At 32.4% G+C, this 19,952-nt stretch overlaps 1 protein-coding gene across 1 annotated transcript; it reads left to right on the top strand.

The window, feature by feature from the left end:
- The first annotated feature begins 18,347 nt into the window (after positions 1-18,347).
- On the top strand, positions 18,348-18,773 carry LOC124368150. The gene has a single exon (XM_046825426.1). It carries the CDS (start codon positions 18,348-18,350, stop codon positions 18,771-18,773), a length of 426 nt encoding a protein of 141 aa, XP_046681382.1.
- Positions 18,774-19,952: the final 1,179 nt, after the last annotated feature.

The following is a 19,952-nucleotide window of genomic DNA, read 5'->3' as shown; positions in this document are numbered from 1 at the left end:
CTGTTATAATGTTTCTTTGTACACACATACACGCATGGTTTAGTATTTATTAACTAATTATATAACTCTATATAAACTTTTCCCACACTTTTACGCTAATATAACGGCATTGAAAAAATACGTTATACATAATATTAATATATAATTTGATGTTGTGTGTGTGTGTGTGTGTGTGTGTGTGTGTGTGTGTGTGTGTGTGTGTGTGTGTGTGTGTGTGTGTGTGTGTGTGCATATATATGAATTAATTAAATTTGTATAAATGCCGATAGTCGAATTTATTTTCAAACAAACATTGTATCACAAAAATACATACTCCGCCAAGGCTCGAACCCGGATCTCCCACTTACCGGATGAGTGTGCTACCATTACATCACAGAGTCCTTAATTTTTACGATTCAATCATTTTGTATATAGCCGTATCTGTTATACATCTTAAAAAACTAACATACGTTAAGAAGACCAAAAAACATGTCAAATGACTTTTATTTACTTTAATTAAATTTATATAAATGATAATAACCGAATTTAATTTCAATATACATTGAATCACAAACATTTCTGTTATTTATTTGCATTATATATTTTGTCTCGCAACCCTAACTCATTACTGGTTAGTATCATTTTCTCTCCGATGTTCATTGAACTAAATTCTTTGCGAAATAATAACGGAATTGCTACGCGTATTAGTTTTTTCTCTCTTGAAATTTGTACATGAAGATCTTGCTGCCGAGCAACTCCTTGCACGCTTGCCCTAAATTAAAGTTACATTTTTCGTATTATAAGGAGTATGTGCACATAAAAATACGTATTTAGTGCAAGAAACCTATTTTTAATATTCTATAATGTAATTTTGTAAATAGTAAAGTAACTGTGATGATATTTTATTTGCCAAAAGTAATACAGATATTAGTAGCGCTAATGTCCCTCTGACGAGACCACGTTGTTGGGATTAGAAGTTGTCTCAATAAATAGCTAAATTATCGCAATTTGGTTTTAGGCGAGTTTGGGTTCAGTTTTTGAGTACAAATACAAAACGAAATTCTTGTTAAACTTTGAGCAATTCTATTATATTCATGTTCTAGACTTGTAATCTTCCTTGTAGTAACTACAGCTGCAATTTCGAGAGAAGATGCTGACGCCGCGATGTGTGAGTCAATTTCAACGTAAAGTAATTTTAAAGTATTTTATGTAAATAAGTTCATAGGCTAAATTCTAAAGAATGTTGGAACCTCCAGGCTGCCCTCGTCCAAGATATAATTTACGTTTATTAGTAATCTATTTTGGCAGCAACGTAGCAAGACATTATTTTCTTTTCTCATCAAGAAGTGGTGCGTTTAGGTTTTATTTGCTACAATAAGAAAATTTTGTACATTGGGTATTTATTCCTACGACCTCAGAGATCTCGAATCCCATGTGTTTTCATCTATTAGGTACAAACTGTAATCATACTTAGAAACACCTGCAGTGGCAATATTTATACTCAAAGTCGAAGCAAGAGTCTAGTTCTTCACTGAATCCTAAAATTTATGGTCTTTAAGTGCTATAAGAAAAATTACAAAATTAAGTAAGTGCTTTTTACCTCTTAGAAATACCCAACGTACTCCTGTAACGACAAACGGAATATTGCTAAATACATTAAGCGCTTTTCAACTTAAACAGATTAAAACAAAACTGCAATTGAATTTGAAGAGGTTAGTCTTTTAATTAGAATAGTATTGTAGTACTGAAATTCCATAATAAAACAGTGTTACGTTTGCAACTACAAATAGCAAGTTAATAATTGCTATTGGTTCCAAGTTAACAAAGAAAATAATGATATTTCATTTTAAAATGCTCTTTAGTATTTTTAAAAAATCAACTATTCAGCTTTTATAGTGGAAGATACTGAACAGAGACGTAACACTATATTTTACTATCACAATTTATTGAGTTCAGGTACATGAAATTTACCTGAGCTTCCTGTTTACATTATGTCATAACATTTCTAGAGCCAGAAATCTTAAAATATTTCGGCTTCACTGTGGACAAGTATTTTAGATCTTCGAATATGAAACCAAAATGAGTACTTTATTATTGATCTCCCCTTAATATGGATAAGCAATTGAAGGATTTTAATTTATTTTCCTTTTTGATATACATGTGACAACCATTTAAAATATTAAATTCACTAGAATTCTTTATTGTATTACCAATAACTCCAATCTGATCATTAACTAATATAGACCGTTCATAATTATGTCATTCACAACCATTATTATTTTGGCTCTGCACGTTTGGATTGTTAATGGTACAGTTTTGTTAATGTTGCTTGTATAATTACAGTGTTATCTTATCAGAAGCGTGATAAGAGTTGTTTTTGTTTCACATTGTATCTCTAGATAGCTAGAAGACATTTTAAAATCACAAAGCAGTATGGAATTACTAATGATTTAGCAAAGAAAGGAGAATAAAGAATACTTGTTGAAGCAAGGGGACAATGGCAGGTGTATTTGAAGTGGCAGGCAAAAGGATCGCAAGTTAATCATGTGAGACGTGTTTTAAGCTGGGATAATCTTGTATTATCGATACTCCTACTCCTATAGATCTTATTTTGATGTTGATTTGAAGGCCAAGTTCTATGATAGTGGATTCTGTATTAAAAAATAGCGAATATTCTTAGGTTATGATCGACTACATTTGAGGTGGATGTACATTGTCCTGGCTGAAAAGTTGAAGCATAGTGATTAATGTGCTGTACAACTAGTAACCAAAACAAATCTATTGCTAAGAAAGTTTGCAATAGAGGTAAAGATTAAGGTCCTTACAAGGAGTGATGCCCAAGCACACGGACCGGTACGTCTAGTACGGACCTTAAAGGCTCCCACGGTTTGCCCGATGATGATGGGTAGACGTGTATTGGGCTACACCTCCATCACTATACAACAGCAGTCACTAGCATAGGGTGTGGTACCAGGGGTTGTAGGGATTCCAACTACGTATCACGCAATAACGGGGTACAGAGGGGCAATCAAGAGTGACCACTACCAAACTAAGTCATACCGAAAGGAGCTTCCACAGTATACTACTAACGAGGTACAAAGGAGTAATTGAGGCAATGCCCGCACTTTGATGGGAGAGTGACCACGGCCGAACTATGTCTACCGAGAAGAGCTTTCACGGTTCACTACTAACACGGTGCAAAGGAGCAATTAAGACAGTGCCCGCACTTTAACGGAAGAGTGGCCACTCCCAAACTAGATCATACCAAGCAGAGCTTCCACGGTTCACTACTAACTGGGTACAAAGGATAAATTAAAACAGTGCCCGCACTTTGACGGAAGAGTGACCACTCCCAAACTAGGTCATACCAAGCAGAGCTTCCACGGTTCACTACTAACTGGGTACAAAGGATAAATTGAGGCAACGCCCGTACTTTGATGGTAGAGTGACCACTGCCGAACTAGGTCATATTGAGAAGAGCTTCCACGGTTCACTACTAACAAGGTACAAAGGAGCAATGAAACAATGCACGCACTATGGTGGAAGAGTGACCGCGTTCAGATTATTCTATTATAAACCATCACACATCAAGCCATGTCAGTCAGCCAATTGGACACGATCATCAAAACTGGCTCCAGGTTGTATTAATATGTAAGGCAGACCAGTTTATTGATTATTTTAGAGAAGAAGAATTCAACGACTTTATTTTTAATAAAAAACATCTAATTCTATTATAACTAATTGTAACGTAAATATACTAAAAATATTGTCTGAATTTTAGGAGTGGGTTGCCTATGGGTAGTGTTTGAGAAAGGCTATTTTGATGAATCCTTCCCTTTAAACGCACGGTTCACATGTTAGCATTGTTAAACAAAGTCGATCACCCTGGTGATTGTTTTTATTCCTTTGTGACTGTAATATGATACAGAATAATATCATCAACACTCTTTGCAGACGCCATACATTTAATTCTACATTAGAGACGAACATGGAAATAATATTGAAAGGCGGATAATAAGTGGATTTATTGCATTGATGCTCCAAAAAGTGGCAAGTTATTGTAACTAACAAAACATTAAGTCGCCCATGATTACTTTATTGGTGATTTGGTCGTCACTGAGTGTCCACTCCTCTTACTTTTGACCCATTTACACTGCATAAATTAATCATTTATTGGAGTTCTCAGAGTAAATATTTCCAGAGGAGCAAGATGGCTGGTATAAAGGCGAGGTCTATCCCTGGCAGTTAGCTAGTCCATCCATTCTTCTACTGTATAGGAATTAGTTAGAATAAGGAAATATTGTATTTAACTTGTAATTATTCCCTTTCTTCATAATACTCCCTAAGTGTAGCGTAACAAGCTTCGTCTAAAGATCACGTATCACGTCTCATTTAATTATTTCATTTTTATGTATAACGTCGTCTCATATTAAAGTAGCGCATGATTGTATACAGTTTATTTATGAATCGATGTATTCTTAAATCCTTACATCTCTCTGGTAGATATAATATTTAATGATGCTCAGCAAAATCCCATGGATAAACATACATCATAATTGAACTAATTCTTTTATAGTTAGAAATTAAATTTCAAGTACATTTTTAATTCTGCAGCTCAAGTTTTTTTAAAGATATCTAGTGGATAATTAGGTTACATGCGTTACCATATTTCAAGTTAAAATGTTATGGTTATCATTGCACTCAGTTTGATTCATAGTCAAAATCAAGGTCAAGGACAAAAATATTTTATTAAAAAATTTTACAAAGCTTGCAATCTTATGTCATATACTATTTAAGCATCGTGGCAGTCACATTTTCTTATTCATGTTTAATAATCGAACATTTACCAACCATTAAACATAATAGCATAACGTATTAAAAATGTTGTTTGACAATTAAACATTAATCTATTCAGCAATATTCTCGTTAACTTCACTAAAAACCTTTTTTTCATCTTGAGCTATAGTCATGAATGCATGTTTTATAGAGCATCAGTATGAACTCGCATGAAGTAGGGGAGTGGCCAACTTCCGTAGCTATGTATAACAGGATCAAAGAGATAAGTTTAATGGGAAATTCTAACTACATGAGTGTAATACAGGATAACTGACAAAAGCGAAGCTCCAACTTGGTTAAGATCAATTATGTTATAGCCGAGATTCACAGAGTACTCCGCTCCATAGTAGATCAACACTCAACTTTGTAATTGAACATTATTCCTGGTTCTGTCACGTTACATAAAGTTCAGTGTAATGTAAAATGACTCTGCTGAAGTTACTGTGACTGTTCATGAGCCCAAACGTATATATCAAGAAAATAGATTACTTGCAACTATGGGATGTCTTTTAAACCATTGATTGTGTAATTGTCTTACGCATTAGCTTTAAATCATAAATCTTAAAATATTTCCAATATTGTATGTAATAACTGTAATTCTACATATTTACTAGATCATCTTTAATAAAACACAACGTTGTGTAGTATAATTTCTCACGATTGAAACGTAACGGTAAGACAATTTGAAATAGAAAAGGATATACGGATGTAATGTGACTGAACATCGTCTTGTTTGCTTTCAAGTGCTAATGCTGAGTTGAGGTTTCTCGTTTGTGCCTCTACTATATTTGAGAAATTTCTTCTGTCTCCTTTAATATATATTAGTGTTCTTAAGGTAAAATATCTTGCTGCCAAATACCATTTTAAATATATTTTGATGAGATATTTTTATCCTGAACTGTTGTTATTATAAGTACTTGGTGATATAAGTCTGTACCTTGGAAAAGGAAAGAGACAAGTTCTTGAATTTTCATATTTATGTTGTGGCAACATATAACGATGACAAAGGTTGATGACTAACGAGCTCCAGCAATACACAATGGACTAATGGGATGGAACTTGGTGCAGATAGTTTGGTTTAACTTCCGTCATCAATCAGAATTATTTTGATCAATTTAGTCGGAAAGTTACAGTTGTGTCAAGTCAAGAAGTTTGACAGAATGTTCTCAAAGTTGGCAATCCTGTTGAGTTCCTCTTCTATATTTATATATTTTAATCAGTATGTTCAGGTTAGATTTATTAGTAATATGCTGTATTCCTGACAATAATATGGGCAATATTATGATGCAAATGGTCAAACAATAGATCATATTATTACGATTATTATTATATCTTTTATTTCCTAAGCGTTAGCTAAGCATATCACTTGAAGGATTGCAACCGTTTAAGTTTTGTATGTACGCATAAATTCGAACATGAAGTTATCAATAACATATATGGTTTGTATGTACATTCATTAATATATTGAAAATATCGAGTTCGAATATAATGTGTTTCACTCAATGAGATTTTGTAGAGCGTTAGTGAAAATTTTTTAACACTAGTACACGAAATGACCCAAATTGAAGCAAGCTAAAGCCTAAAACACATCAAATTCAAGTGAGCTGTATAGAACTGTGAGCTGAGGACCACGAATTATTTTGAAAAATATATCAGAATTTACAAACCTTTTGTACCAAAGAAATTTTTTTTTACTCACTGATAACATTTATTAACAATTTAAAAGTCTGCTCACAAAAACAAAATAAATCAAAGTAAAAAATACAATAATTTTTACAAAATTTTTTAACATTTTTATCACCAATTTTTATTTTTATACCAATCAAAATAACTGGTCAGGAAAATATACAAGCTTTCCTTGCTATGATGGAAGGAAGGAACTATACGTGCCGTTGGCTATGCACTGCAGGGTTGCAGCTTTAGTTAAGCGCGTGATGGACTTGCTGCACTGGCACTTGTCTGCCGTGGCCTCTTGCAGTTTAAGGCGATTTAATTTTTTTGTTTAAGTGAAAAATACTCAACCATGCCGTGTTTTTTAATATAAATTAAAGCAAAATGTAACATAAATTTCCAGAAAATTGTAAAGTACAACATTCGTTAGTTGTCTGTAGGAGGTTACACAATTTTTATTGGAAAGTGGTTACTTCACTCATTATGCGGTTAGAAAGTGGTTTTAAAATAGCAAAAAGGATTATTTAGGATATAAAAAAATAACTGTTTAAATATGAGAAAAGGTATATAATACTGCTGAAATCTCTAAAACCTCCATTTTATACACAGATTAAAAAATTTTAAAAAACTCATCCACCATGGTATGTACCCAAGTATGCTCACCTGGGTCTTTCTACGTTTCACGTGTGTGTGTGTGTGTGTGTGTGTGTGTGTGTGTGTGTGTGTGTGTGTGTGTGTGTGTGTGTGTGTGTGTGTGTGTGTGTGTGTGTGTGTGTGTGTGTGTGTGTGTGTGTGTGTGTGTGTGTGTGTAAGGAACAACTGTATTATCATATATTTAATTGGAAATGCAATGATAGGATAAATACAGTAGAAAAAATGAAATGTAACATCGTATCGCTTAGTGTACGAGTGTATTCTTTGTAATTTAATTTATTTATTTTAATTATAAGTTATGTTAAATACTACATTATCATATTTCTCTAATGCATATTTTTTAATTATTAAATTCCACCTATTAACTGGTTACATTATAATTTTAAATTTATTTTTATGAATATAATCGCAATATATTATTGTTCGGTAGAAATTAGTTTAAAATCTATTTTACGAGAATCAAATAGTTTATATAAATTGTGTCACAATCTTGAGCAATAACTACGATGAACATACACAAAATCGCTAAATATATAACTTACGTTAAACTTTGATACGTTGCCAATAATTGGGATGCATATTTACGTATACACATTTCGTTGATCCCCAAATAAAGTATGGGGATAAATATGGATAGGCTTCATAATACCTCAATCCCTTTAATAAGCTAATGTCCATTGGATATTACAGACAATCAATGGATGCAATTATAATCAATTAATTGGTTTTGTGGTGAACATACTGTAATCGCGTGTGCGTGTTATCCTTCCAGCAGTTATCAAGCTTCCAATTAGTAGGATGGCAAGTCTGAAAACGATATCAACCCCACATGTAATGTGTGGGAGCCAATGTTACATGGCATGTTATATGGAATGTTGTATGTACACGCCCATTATATAGTTATAGTTAATTTACCAAAAAGTTAATGTATGAATTTGTAAAAACTGTATACCCTCGTTTTGTATGAATATTTGTTATAAACCCTGGTTCACAGAATGTTAAGCTACTCACCTTTTACTATAATGGAAATATAACAGGATACACAAGCTGCTTATTACGCCAAACCAATCGCGCAAAGTACTAATTTTATATCTAGACACGTAAATCCTAGCTCTCTCCTACCATCTCGTATTAACATTACAATATTATTCCGGCTTCCTCCTAGGATTGTATTAATAATTCCCTACTTCTGTAAAAATTCTATATAACAAACGGTTAAGTCGTATAGTTTCAATATGTGTTTTAAACTAACAATGAAATTTCCAGAACAACTAATTATGTAACTCGAAATATTACATCGGACACGGTCTAACTTACTGTCTGAGCTTTAATGACGCCTATCACTTTAAGAGATAAAAAAATTACTTAGTGTCTTTCTGATTGTGCATCTATCATGCCTGGTATCTCTCTTGTCTATCATGTAGCGATAGACATGAACCTTTGTCGGTATGCCCATTACACGACAGATGGTGGTGAGTACTCCTACTTTATTTATTAATAACCCTATTTCTAACGAAAAGAATTAATTTTCTGTTCAGTTCACAACCTATTCTGGTCGCACTGGTCACTGGTTTGGTTAGTTTATATTATAATAAGCAAAATCGATTTATGGTCATATTTCTAGTACTTAAAAAAACTTTTGTTTCATTATACATAACCTTAATAATAATCAAAATTAAAAATTTGTATTGTACTGTTCTTAAATAGTAAAGTAAACTATGAGACAAATATTCTTTTTCTCTACTAAAATCACCCTTTAAACATTGGCTCCCAAAGGCAATATGTAAATTAAATCATTTTTAATCGTTTACATCCGGTCTCTCAATCCTGTATATAAACAGAAAGAAAGAAATTCCAATCATTAAAGTACAAATAAATTAATAAATTTAATATGTTATCAAAACAGGTATAATGACGTATGGATCAAGTAAGTTGAGGAGAGAAGTAGGTTATTAGATGCAAATAACAGCTGTATGATTTTTATTACAAATTTCAATTTTTAAATTAAATTTATTTCGTACATTACAATACCTTATTGTGGAGTATAAATTTTTCATTTGTTTTATTAAAATAGGTGCTTTATTAAAAAAAATTTAGTTTTATTTTATTTTATCAGCAAGTAATAAGATCCAGGTATATAATTTTATTGTCGGACATCGGCTATAGTATGTATTGTTTCTGAAAAAATACAAAAAGCATAGTTCTTGGTATATTCTAAATAACTAAAAAAAATTTAATAACATCTTGTAAGCCGATGGCCACTTAAACAATATAAATATTTACGTTTACGTTAAACACTAAAGTAAACTGGTATTTTTTTAAATAAATCAAATAGAGCATTAGTGAAAGGGCTTTTAATAGGAAAATCATATTTTTATTGAAACTCTTTATTTTATTTCTTTTTTGGGATAGAATCTCCTTTTGAGACTTATTTTTAACCATATATTGTACCACAGGCCTGTGAGATTATCTTATAAATCAGAATATGGAGTTTCGTTACAGTACAAGTTCGATGGTACTGAAGAAAGTACTTTAGTCACAGGCAGGGTTTGAAACACAACGTTTATGTCACTGCCTCACTCCCGCATTAGTCTTATATATAATACAATAAATTAAAGTACTATAAAGTAAAGATACGGAATGTACTGTACTTGTATACATAATGAATTTATTCATATTTACTATAACATTAGACTTTAAAAAAACTGATGATCCTGTAAGATCCTTAATATAGTTGCCATGTGCATAGAAACAAGACAATGTTCCTTAACGTATATGATTATTATAGATGATCATATATATATATATATATATAATTTAAATAAACATTGAATCACAAAAATTACTTGCTCCACCGGGATCTTATGATACACTTTTTGTACCCTTAAGCGATATCTGGATTAAATTTAGTTTAAATTGGGATTAAATTGAACTAAGAACATTTGAAATAGAGTATAAAATACCATTGGATATTCATACTGGAATATTCTATCTCAGAACTGTCGGAGAAAACAAATTTACAACTAATTAAATCCAGTATTTACCAAGACTTGCGTATACAAACAATATCTACGTTTAGTGAGAGAATCACTTGTTGTATTTGTATGTGCCATATAATCATTAACGTAGGGTGACGTATAGTGAAGCCTTTTACTCAGAGGTCTGGTGAAAATTATATTCTGTCTGTCTTCTTCTTCTGGAAATTATATTTTAGAGTCTTATCTTCTTTGGGAGACCGAATATTTAGTCTGCATTAGATGTATGGAAAGTTATACTGTATAACGTCTACTTAACCATGATGAATAAAAAGAAACTAGTTAATAATTTTTGCTCAACTAAAGAAAGTCTACACAGCGTAGATGATACGTTGAGAGTGTTCTAATACAGCCTTCTCCCGGTTCTACAAAAGACAGACTAAATAGAATTTAAATATGACTTATGAGTGATAAACTTTACTAGCGGTCAGCCTATAAGATTTATGAAGCATAATAATGAAGCATTTCACCGGTAAACATAATATATCGGAGTTAGTTATAATTTTGGATATTTTCATTTTTTGTTAAAAACTCACTTTTAATTAGAATAAGATTAATGTGTACATAATTTTCGGTAAATTACTGGATAAAATTTGTTGTAATACATTGTATTTCTACTTTGACTGTCTGAGATGGAAGAAGCCTGGATGCAAAACGGTATTTCATGCTCTATGTCAAATTTTACATGTAAAATAATTGGAATTTACATTATATATCAAGTTAAAACAGATGCGGCAACACCAAAAAAATCATCAGTATATACTAATGTAAGAGCATATACATATATATTCAATATAAAGCGGAGGACTGAGATAGTTACTTTTGGTAGACAACATAAACCATGAAATGTTGAACTTTGACTTCAATGATTTATATGAGCCAGTACAGCCAGGCATAGACATAATAGCTTCTGTAGAGAAGAGGCTAAATGTATGGTCTCGGTAATGTGATATATTGACCATCAGTGACGTCACAAACAGGGCATCGAATGGTCCTTCAGTCAGGACCTCTTGTAGAGTGCTCTCCGCCTTCACCCCTATTCTCTATTTTTTACCTATTTCTTGTTAAGTTTCTGCGTATTTGTAACAAAATATTTTCCATTGTTGCCTAAAAACTCAGAATATTTCAGAATTAATTACTCAACGCGGTGGCATATTTTCATAATTTGGGGTATTGCGGTATAGGAATAAAGTCGAGTAACTTTTCGGTAAAGATTAGAAACGTCAGTACAATAAATAGCAATGTAACATAATAAATAGTAATATGTTAACATACATATATAAACTCCCTTTTCCTTATAGCTTTAAAATGAAAATTTAATCCAACACTTCGGCTAAAATGTACTCGTCCTACATTCTTGATACTTATTGCAGCTCTTTGATGATGTGTATAAATAAGCGCATCAACTCAATATTAATTCAAGGAAACTCAAAATGATTAACATCAGTGCAATATTGCAACTAGTATTTTTTATAGAAAGTTTGTTACAGTAAAAGCTTCTAAATATGTATCTTAGAAACGGAAAAAGATTTAATTTAAATGTATTCAGTTTCGCACAACGTCGAATAATGGCATGGATTTCGAAACGTATTGGAAAACAATAAAGAGAACGCCGCAGCCTAACTGAAACTAAACTTCTTTCACAATTTCCTTTGAGCACCTTTGGTACAAACTATAAAAGCAAAGTGAGTTCCAAACAAGAGCAACTAATATAAAGTGTTGTTACTTTTCGTTGTTTGATGTTCTTTTCATGACTCCTAATGCGTTGCGCTCTCAAATATCAACATTATGTTGCGCGCCTTACCTTTGTGTGTTAAAATCTTTTATAGAAGTAACATTTTATATCCTTGACATTTGAATTTTTTGGGGTGAATAAGGAGTTATAGTAGTATAATATTAATTCCAATCCATGCGTACGTATTCGCCAATATAGTGCCTGTGGTTAGGCTTTTTTCTAGAAACTATGTTTCTTTCAGGTTTGTTTTTGACGATAAAAGGATTGGGAAGGAAACAGGATTTCTATAGATATTGGCCATCGAGCAATATAGTAAAAAATCAGTAACACAACTTTTTGAGATCTACGATCTGATATCTCCCTCAGGTGAATAATTGACCCAACATATACCTACAATCTAGGCTAAAATAAACAATTCTTACTAGAGAGTTGTGACATGCATAAGCCAGAAATCACAACAACCATGAAATCGATGCACAGTAACTCAAAAAACATACTTTTACAATAAAGGCTGCAGATATCAGTCCATTACTTCTAACTCACATTTGCCAGAATGTTTTTAAACAAAATTTGCACCTTTTTATTTGTATCTTCTCATGTATTGCACATCGTGAAGCAAAATAACAATTTCTTTTTTATTAGTATTTAATTATAAACTCCTAGAATGGAGCAATCCAGAGTAGAACTCTTACTAAGAAACGCACCATCCAAGAAAATTTCAAATAAAAACCTGATATAAATTTCATGACTATTGAATAATCTGAAATGATTTACTTATCTATTTTGCTAACTTACACATCACAAATGTCATAACGATTAATAAAGTTTATATTTTTAACTTAGATCCAACATTTCGTATCAAGAATTACATATATCCCAAAATATATTAATCACAATTTCCACTGTAAATGAAGAAGCCACAACATAAAAAGTATAAGTATTCCGCACTGCGTTTTGCGTAACAGAATTCAAAGAGGATGCAAGCAAAATATCAAGTCTATACAGACCATATATACAACATTTTTCGGTATCCAAATAGACATAACGAAAATAGTTTTCATTTCTTCAGCAAAACAATTTTGGCCTATTGGTTGATAGGTTTTAGTTAAGCTCAGAAAATTTAATATTAAGACAGGTTAATGCAAAAATTAAAGTGTAAAGATGAAATATTTTTAGAGAAACCTTTTACGTGATACATTCACTTTTTTTTCTTTAAGGTGAATTTCTCACCACCAAGATTCTCATACAGGATTAAATTATGTAAGTGTTGGACTTAATAAGCGACATATTTTGGCGCAGATGTTAAAATATCAATAATTTTTACTCAGTGTGTTTGCAAATTTATTTGCGCTGCGATCTTCTCGTTGCCATGAACTTTAAAAAGTAAAAGTAAACTAAAATTATTCGTTAACGTTCATTCAAGCCGCCTGAAACTGGCATGCAACATAATCGAACGATGTTGCCTATATATAAAATTAGCTTCAATAGAAATTCCAATATTATAGGTCAGTTAATTTTTAGGATATCATACAGAAATACAGAGATGTACACAGGTAGACATACAAAAATATGGAAATTAAGTGCTTCCTGTCGCTCAAATGAAAGGCTTTGCTAACTCTCAGCCTGATAACCAAATTTACTAAATTATAAGTAACAAATGACCTTCGATTTTTGATTGGCAAAGCTTACATTTCGTAGGCACACAAAAAATATGGAAATTAAGTGCTTCCTGTCGCTCAAATGAAAGTCTCTGCTAACTCTCAGCCTGATAACAAAATTTACTAAATTATAAGTAACAAATGACCTTCGAGTTTTGATTGGCAAAGTTTAAATTTCCTTACCTGGAACAAATGAACGCAGTATTAGTCACTAACAGTAAATTGAAACAAAAATTCACTTCCCTGTTTATAGTATTAAACCTTTTAAGTCACTAACAATATATCCTTCATGTTCCTATAAATGGTCCTGATGATACCCACCCGTAATCCTGACATGTCAACGAATGCAGTAATGAATGTGTAAATGTGAACGTATTGCATATTCATTCCGTTGTTTGAATCTATTCATAGTCAAGAGATTGGGTCGTGAATGGGCGAAATTATCCAACATGATCTGTATACAATAAATTTAGTATCGACGGTTTTTATCTTTAAACCAATATGGGATGATAATGGGACACAGTATTACACGAAAACAAATTTCTTAATTCTTGAAGGATTGATAATTTTGTAAATATAAAATAAGTATTAATATGTAAATATTGCTTTATTATATGTAAGATGTTCTCGTCTGTATATCTCGCCCAAATTTGGCTCGTTTATTATAAAACGGTCAGTGTGGGTTGGTTTATATCGAAACCTATTCTACCGATTATTGATTATAGTGATTACCAAAATTTCACAAACATGGAAAATAAATGAGTACTATAATTTCATTACCAGACTCTCCAACTTATTTACTATCTAAATGGTTCCAAAACATACTTAAAGATTTACCTTATTTCCCTTCACTAGTAATAAAATATATGAATTTTTAAATTGAGAAAAAGAAATTTCAATAGAAATTAACGAATACTTGGTATCTTTTGATGTTACCCTAAAGTACCCATGAAGACTGCGGATCTTTCAATATGAGATTGGATTAAATCTATAGATTTGACAAGTAAAGAAGTTAAAGAGTACATGCTTTTCATTAATCTATTTGTCTATAAATCAAAATGATTTTCAATTAAAAACTGATTTTATTGTCAAACAGATATAGCAGCAATGGGAAATCCGTTGCCTTCCTGCCCTAAAATATGTTTCGTGAGTTACTTCAAAATTTAGTTAAACAATCTCTCCCCTAATTTTTATAGAATAAAAAAATTCACTTCCCTTTATATATATATATATACATATATATTAGTAAATAAAAATACAATTTCAAAGCGTTTATAGTTTTATATATACCGTCAACCAACCACACTAAAAGTTTTTAAGAAAAGGGTCAAAATATACACTAGCACAAAAACTAGTAGTTTTCCATTCATTTATTTACAGATTATTAAATACTGTTCTGCCACAAGACAGATTTAAATAATACCTTCAGTATATTAAATATTTTACTAAAATGTTAAAGCATGTTAACACACCGAGATATTTGAGTGCATGGCAATCCTGTTACATTAATCAAGAAGATGGACTAATACAAAATCCCATGTTGTTTTTCTCGAAGATTACAAAAATAACTTTACATAGTATGATTTAACTTTTTTATGCACACACATCACAGAGGACAAATTATTATTAAAATTACATAGGTCTCTGGTCTTAAATTTAAGCTAACTTACTTTTTGTATTTATTTTTGTGATGTGTCCGAAAAAGAGGAAGGCCTCACAAAAGGTAAAAAATATTGGTTCTTCTGTTTTCTAATGTATTTATAGAAAAAAAGTTTTTTACATTTTAAATAACTTTCAACGTTATCTAATTTATAATTCAGTTTTATTTAGGCTATTGGATAGAGATTTGTATTGAAAGTTTCGATATCAAAGTTACGTATCATACATAAAATAATAAGCTATTATACTAGAATCAGACATATTAAACATATGCATATAACATTAATAGTTTATTACAACGTTAAAAAATATTTAAACCTTCAAAATCACTTTTTTTTTTTTTTTCAATGACAAAATTATCAAATATTTTATACAGAAATTAAATGTAAAACCACTTATACATACATTATAGACACTACTTTAAGTTTAATATTAATTCCTCTTAAAAATCATATCATAAAATAAATATACTATAAAATATTCAGGAAAACTACTATGCTATTATAATTGAAAGATTTTGTCAATCTCAGAAGTAGACTAGTAAATTCCCTTTGCTTGTTAAGAAAGAAACAAGTGAAGTAGTCACCAAAAGCATTGATACTATACATAATCAGGTTATAAAAATAACGTTTTAATAAGATTTTCCTTACAGCTAATAATATTACCAAAATGAAAATTATTCATTCATTTAAAGGAACATGTAAATTGCTGTTTTTGTGTAATAATATATCATAGCTCTATATATTAAAACATTTTATGATTAATAACTGTATTGAAGAAGCGGTCGTAGAGATATTAAGTTCTTTCCAAGTCATCCTCAGGATATTATACTAAATATATCAGATATGATAAATAGTTTCCTGTTTGTGTTGTGTCTGGTGTTATATCATGGAATCGAGCCATTTTTTCTTATTGATTTAAAATTTATGAAGTTTTTATTATACCTTAGCATTATCTTTTAATGCAATGGTTTTCATTTTTATTTCTTTCAAAGCTTACATATTTGCAAAAATACAAATTGAATTATACAAATCATCATTTATAACATTTAAATAGTTTCCTAAGAAGATTGATATAAAATAAATAATATAAGGATTATATAAGGTTAACCACCCTGCTTACGTGCATGACATTAAAGATACTGAATAGAGTAATGTAAAACTGTTTCTCAATGCTATTGATATATGCATGCATAGCGTAGCAATAGCTACATTTTGGGTTTTAATGCATTCAATAATTAAAACATGTATATTTTAACAGATACCGAGAATTTTATAGCGTAAACTAAAAATATACTTTCAGATGGACAGTTTTAAATGCATTAATTATTCTTGCGCAGCGTTTTTCCTTCATATTACAATTGCTATTGCACTGATAATTCGAGGTCAGAAATGTGGAATGCTTATATGCATCTGAGAGGTACACCACCCTGAGCATGTTCTTCTTTCGTCATCAGAGGTTCGGTCTACCAATGAAGGAGCTCCGCAGCATTTAAAATGGCAGTGAGAATTAGTGTGTTTCTGGAATTTCGATTTTGTTCTAAATTCCAAATATCAATTCTTAAATTTAAAATTTTTATTTCTGGCTTTTTTATTTGTATATCTGATTTTCTAATTTTTAACTCGAATTAAGAACTTGAGTTTACAATTGTGTAATTTAATTTCAAATATTTGAATATTAATTTTTAATTATATAACCAATTTTTTTTTTGCTTGGTGATATTTGTGTTAAATGCAGCCCTCTTAAACGACTGGGAACCTCACCCTTCCCAAAATGGTTTTTCCAGGGAGCTCATTAACCTGGTGATACAAAAGAAGATTGCGCACAAACGTTATAAACTTACCTATCTGCCTACGGACTACACTCGTTTCTGTATACTGCGTGAGGCTTGCAAGAACCTTAGTCGTAGATGCCGCATGGATTATCTGAGCCATATTGAAGATTCCATCCCGCACAATCCCAACAGCTTTTGGAGTTTTGTCCGCACTTCTACTGAATCTCTCGGAGTCCCTTCTACTGTCACACTTAGTGGACGCACTTCATTGGACCTGCAGGATAAAGCAAATATGTTTTCAGAATTCTTTTCTTCTGTCTTCTCCCAGCCAGTAACTTCAGCTCCACACTTCGATTTCAACACACATTCTTCTTTGGCGGCTATATCTTTCTCTGCTTCGGAGGTCTTAGAGGTCTTGAGGAATCTTGATGTTATGAAGGGTGCTGGCCCTGACAACGTACCTCCATCATTTTTGTATCACTGCAAAGACATCTTAGTTCAACCCCTGACTACTCTATTTAACCTATCTCTACTGCATGGAATATTTCCTGAAATTCTTAAAGTGGGACACGTGGTTCCTATACTTAAGAGTGGTAGTTCCTCAGAAGTTGAAAACTATCGTCCCATTACCATTCTCTCTGCTGTTGGGAAGGTGTTTGAAGGGCTCGTACTGTCTCGTTTGAGACCATACTTGAAACCTCTAGTTTGTCCTAGTCAACACGGTTTTTACCGCCTGCAAATCCACAGTAACCAATTTACTTCTGTTTGAAGAAAAAATACTATCCACCATGGGGTCTGGTAAACAGCTGGACGTGGCTTTTATTGACTTTGCCAAAGCCTTTGACAAGGTTGACCACTACATTCTTGGACAGAAACTCAAAGCTTATGGCATTCACGGCCCACTCCTCTCCTGGCTGAGCGACTATCTGCTGCGACGGCGCTTGCTGGTAAGGCTTCCTGGTGCACTTTCTCAGGAATTCCATCAATCCTCGGGCGTCCCTCAGGGCTCCTTATTAGGCCCATATCTTTTCACTGTATTCATCAATGATATTACTTCGATACTGAAAGTGGATGCCCTGCTTTTTGCTGACGACGTCAAAATCTACACGGTGGTCTCCAGCCGGGACGACTCTGCACTGCTTCAGTCGAGTCTTGATGGTGTTCTGGATTGGTGTAGAACTAACAACATGAAGCTAAACTCGTCCAAATGCTCTGTAATGACCCTTCAGTCGATTGCATCAACCTAGTATTTTTTCAGTATTCACTGGATGGTCAACCTCTGGATAGAGTATTCAAAATTAAGGACTTGGGTGTTACCTTCTCTGCTGATCTTTCCTTCAATGACCATGTCGATGAGCTGTGCAGAAGAGCGTAATAGGATGTTGGGATTCATCAACAGGTCTACTCGTGGAATGACAAGCTCTGCAGTCTTAAGGACTCTCTACTCATCCTTCGTTCGCCAGTTATTGGAATATGCGAGTCCTGTTTGGTCTCCCTACCAGCTGGGTCTTGTTGACAAACCATTCCTGAGACTGGTGGGACTGCGGCGAGGACTGCTGTTTAGAGACATTCCTGTTGCTGAGCTGCAGGCCGAGCTTCTTCTCCCAGATCTTCGGACCAGGCGCTGTGTGGCGGATGTCTTGTTACTGATTCGGCTGATAAGGGGGGAGCTGGACTGCCCGTCGCTGCTTTCGCGAGTGGATTTTCGTATACCATCGGGGACTCGTTCGAGGGAGTTGTTTGGGAGGCGCCAATATTCAAGAAAACTATGACTTCCATGGTCCACTTGCAAGGATGATGAGGATTGGCAACCGTCACTGCGGCGGGTTGGATCTCTTCCACGACGGGGTTTCGACCATAAGGAGAGGAGTATTGACAGCCGCACAGCAGGACTCTACATGAAGCGTCCTACCGTATCTATTCTTCATTTGTTATTATTTTTTTGCATACGTACATATAGTATTTATTGATTGTTATTGTTTTTGTTACTATATATGCATTTTTATCGATTGTTATTATTCTTAGTATATTTTTCAAGTTGTTACATACTTTGCTCGTATTTATATCTGCATGTATTCGGTTTGCTGGTATACTTATTGTTTGCTTGTTATAGGTTTGATTTGTAAACATTGGTTTGTCTTTTATTTCTTGCATACGTACAGATAGTATTTATTAATTGTTTTTGTTTTTGTTACTATATATACATATTTATCGCTGTTATTATACTTAGTATACTTTTCAAGTTGTTGCATACTGCTTGTATTTATACTGCTTGCATGCTAGTATTCTGTTACTAGTATATTTAAGTATCTGCATGTTATAGATTTGATTTGTAAACATTGGTTTTGCCGTTGGAATGAAATAAATAAATAAATAAATAAATTTTAATTTTACATATATTTTATCTTCCTGCCAAACATTAGATTCAAATCAGCCATTATTTCTGTAATAATACTAAGGCTTCCACAGTTCCTACAAGAAAATTCAGATAGCAAAAGATATCACAAAGCTTACGTATGTGAATTATAACCAGAGGGATTTAAATATTTTTTACTTTCAAACCACTAGTTTTTTCCAATACGTATAAATTGTTATGAATGTTTTTTAATTTTATAATCTACAATATGTTAATCCCTCTGGGAGCATTATATATAGTATTTGGCGTTTTTCAAATTGAAGAAAGTTAGTCATAAAGAGTCTGTGTTGATTTTTAAATAGGGTACTAGTTTTAGTACAGTTGGAATTGATATAAAAATTTCATCATATGTATAATTTTGTAAATGTTGTATAACTAGTGTAAAGTAGCTAGCTGATGGCTATGAAATTACAACTTTTTGCTTTTTTTACTTCGTACTTGCGCCCTTTATGGGGGAAAGTTTCTTGTATGGATCTCCCCACAAGTCACTTAGTGATTTTTATGCAAAAAAATTGAATTATTCGAACGTAAGAGA

The sequence above is a fragment of the Homalodisca vitripennis genome, chromosome 8, assembly GCF_021130785.1.
Source record: "Homalodisca vitripennis isolate AUS2020 chromosome 8, UT_GWSS_2.1, whole genome shotgun sequence".
Classification (NCBI taxonomy): Eukaryota; Metazoa; Arthropoda; class Insecta; order Hemiptera; family Cicadellidae; genus Homalodisca; species Homalodisca vitripennis.
The sequence above is the reverse complement of the archived record's forward strand: the minus strand, read 5'-3'. Positions and strand labels throughout refer to the sequence as shown.

What these genes read in the sequence shown, in the direction of transcription:
- LOC124368150 (XM_046825426.1), top strand. Translation starts at nt 18,348, where the DNA reads ATGTCGATGAGCTGTGCAGAAGAGCGTAATAGGATGTTGGGATTCATC.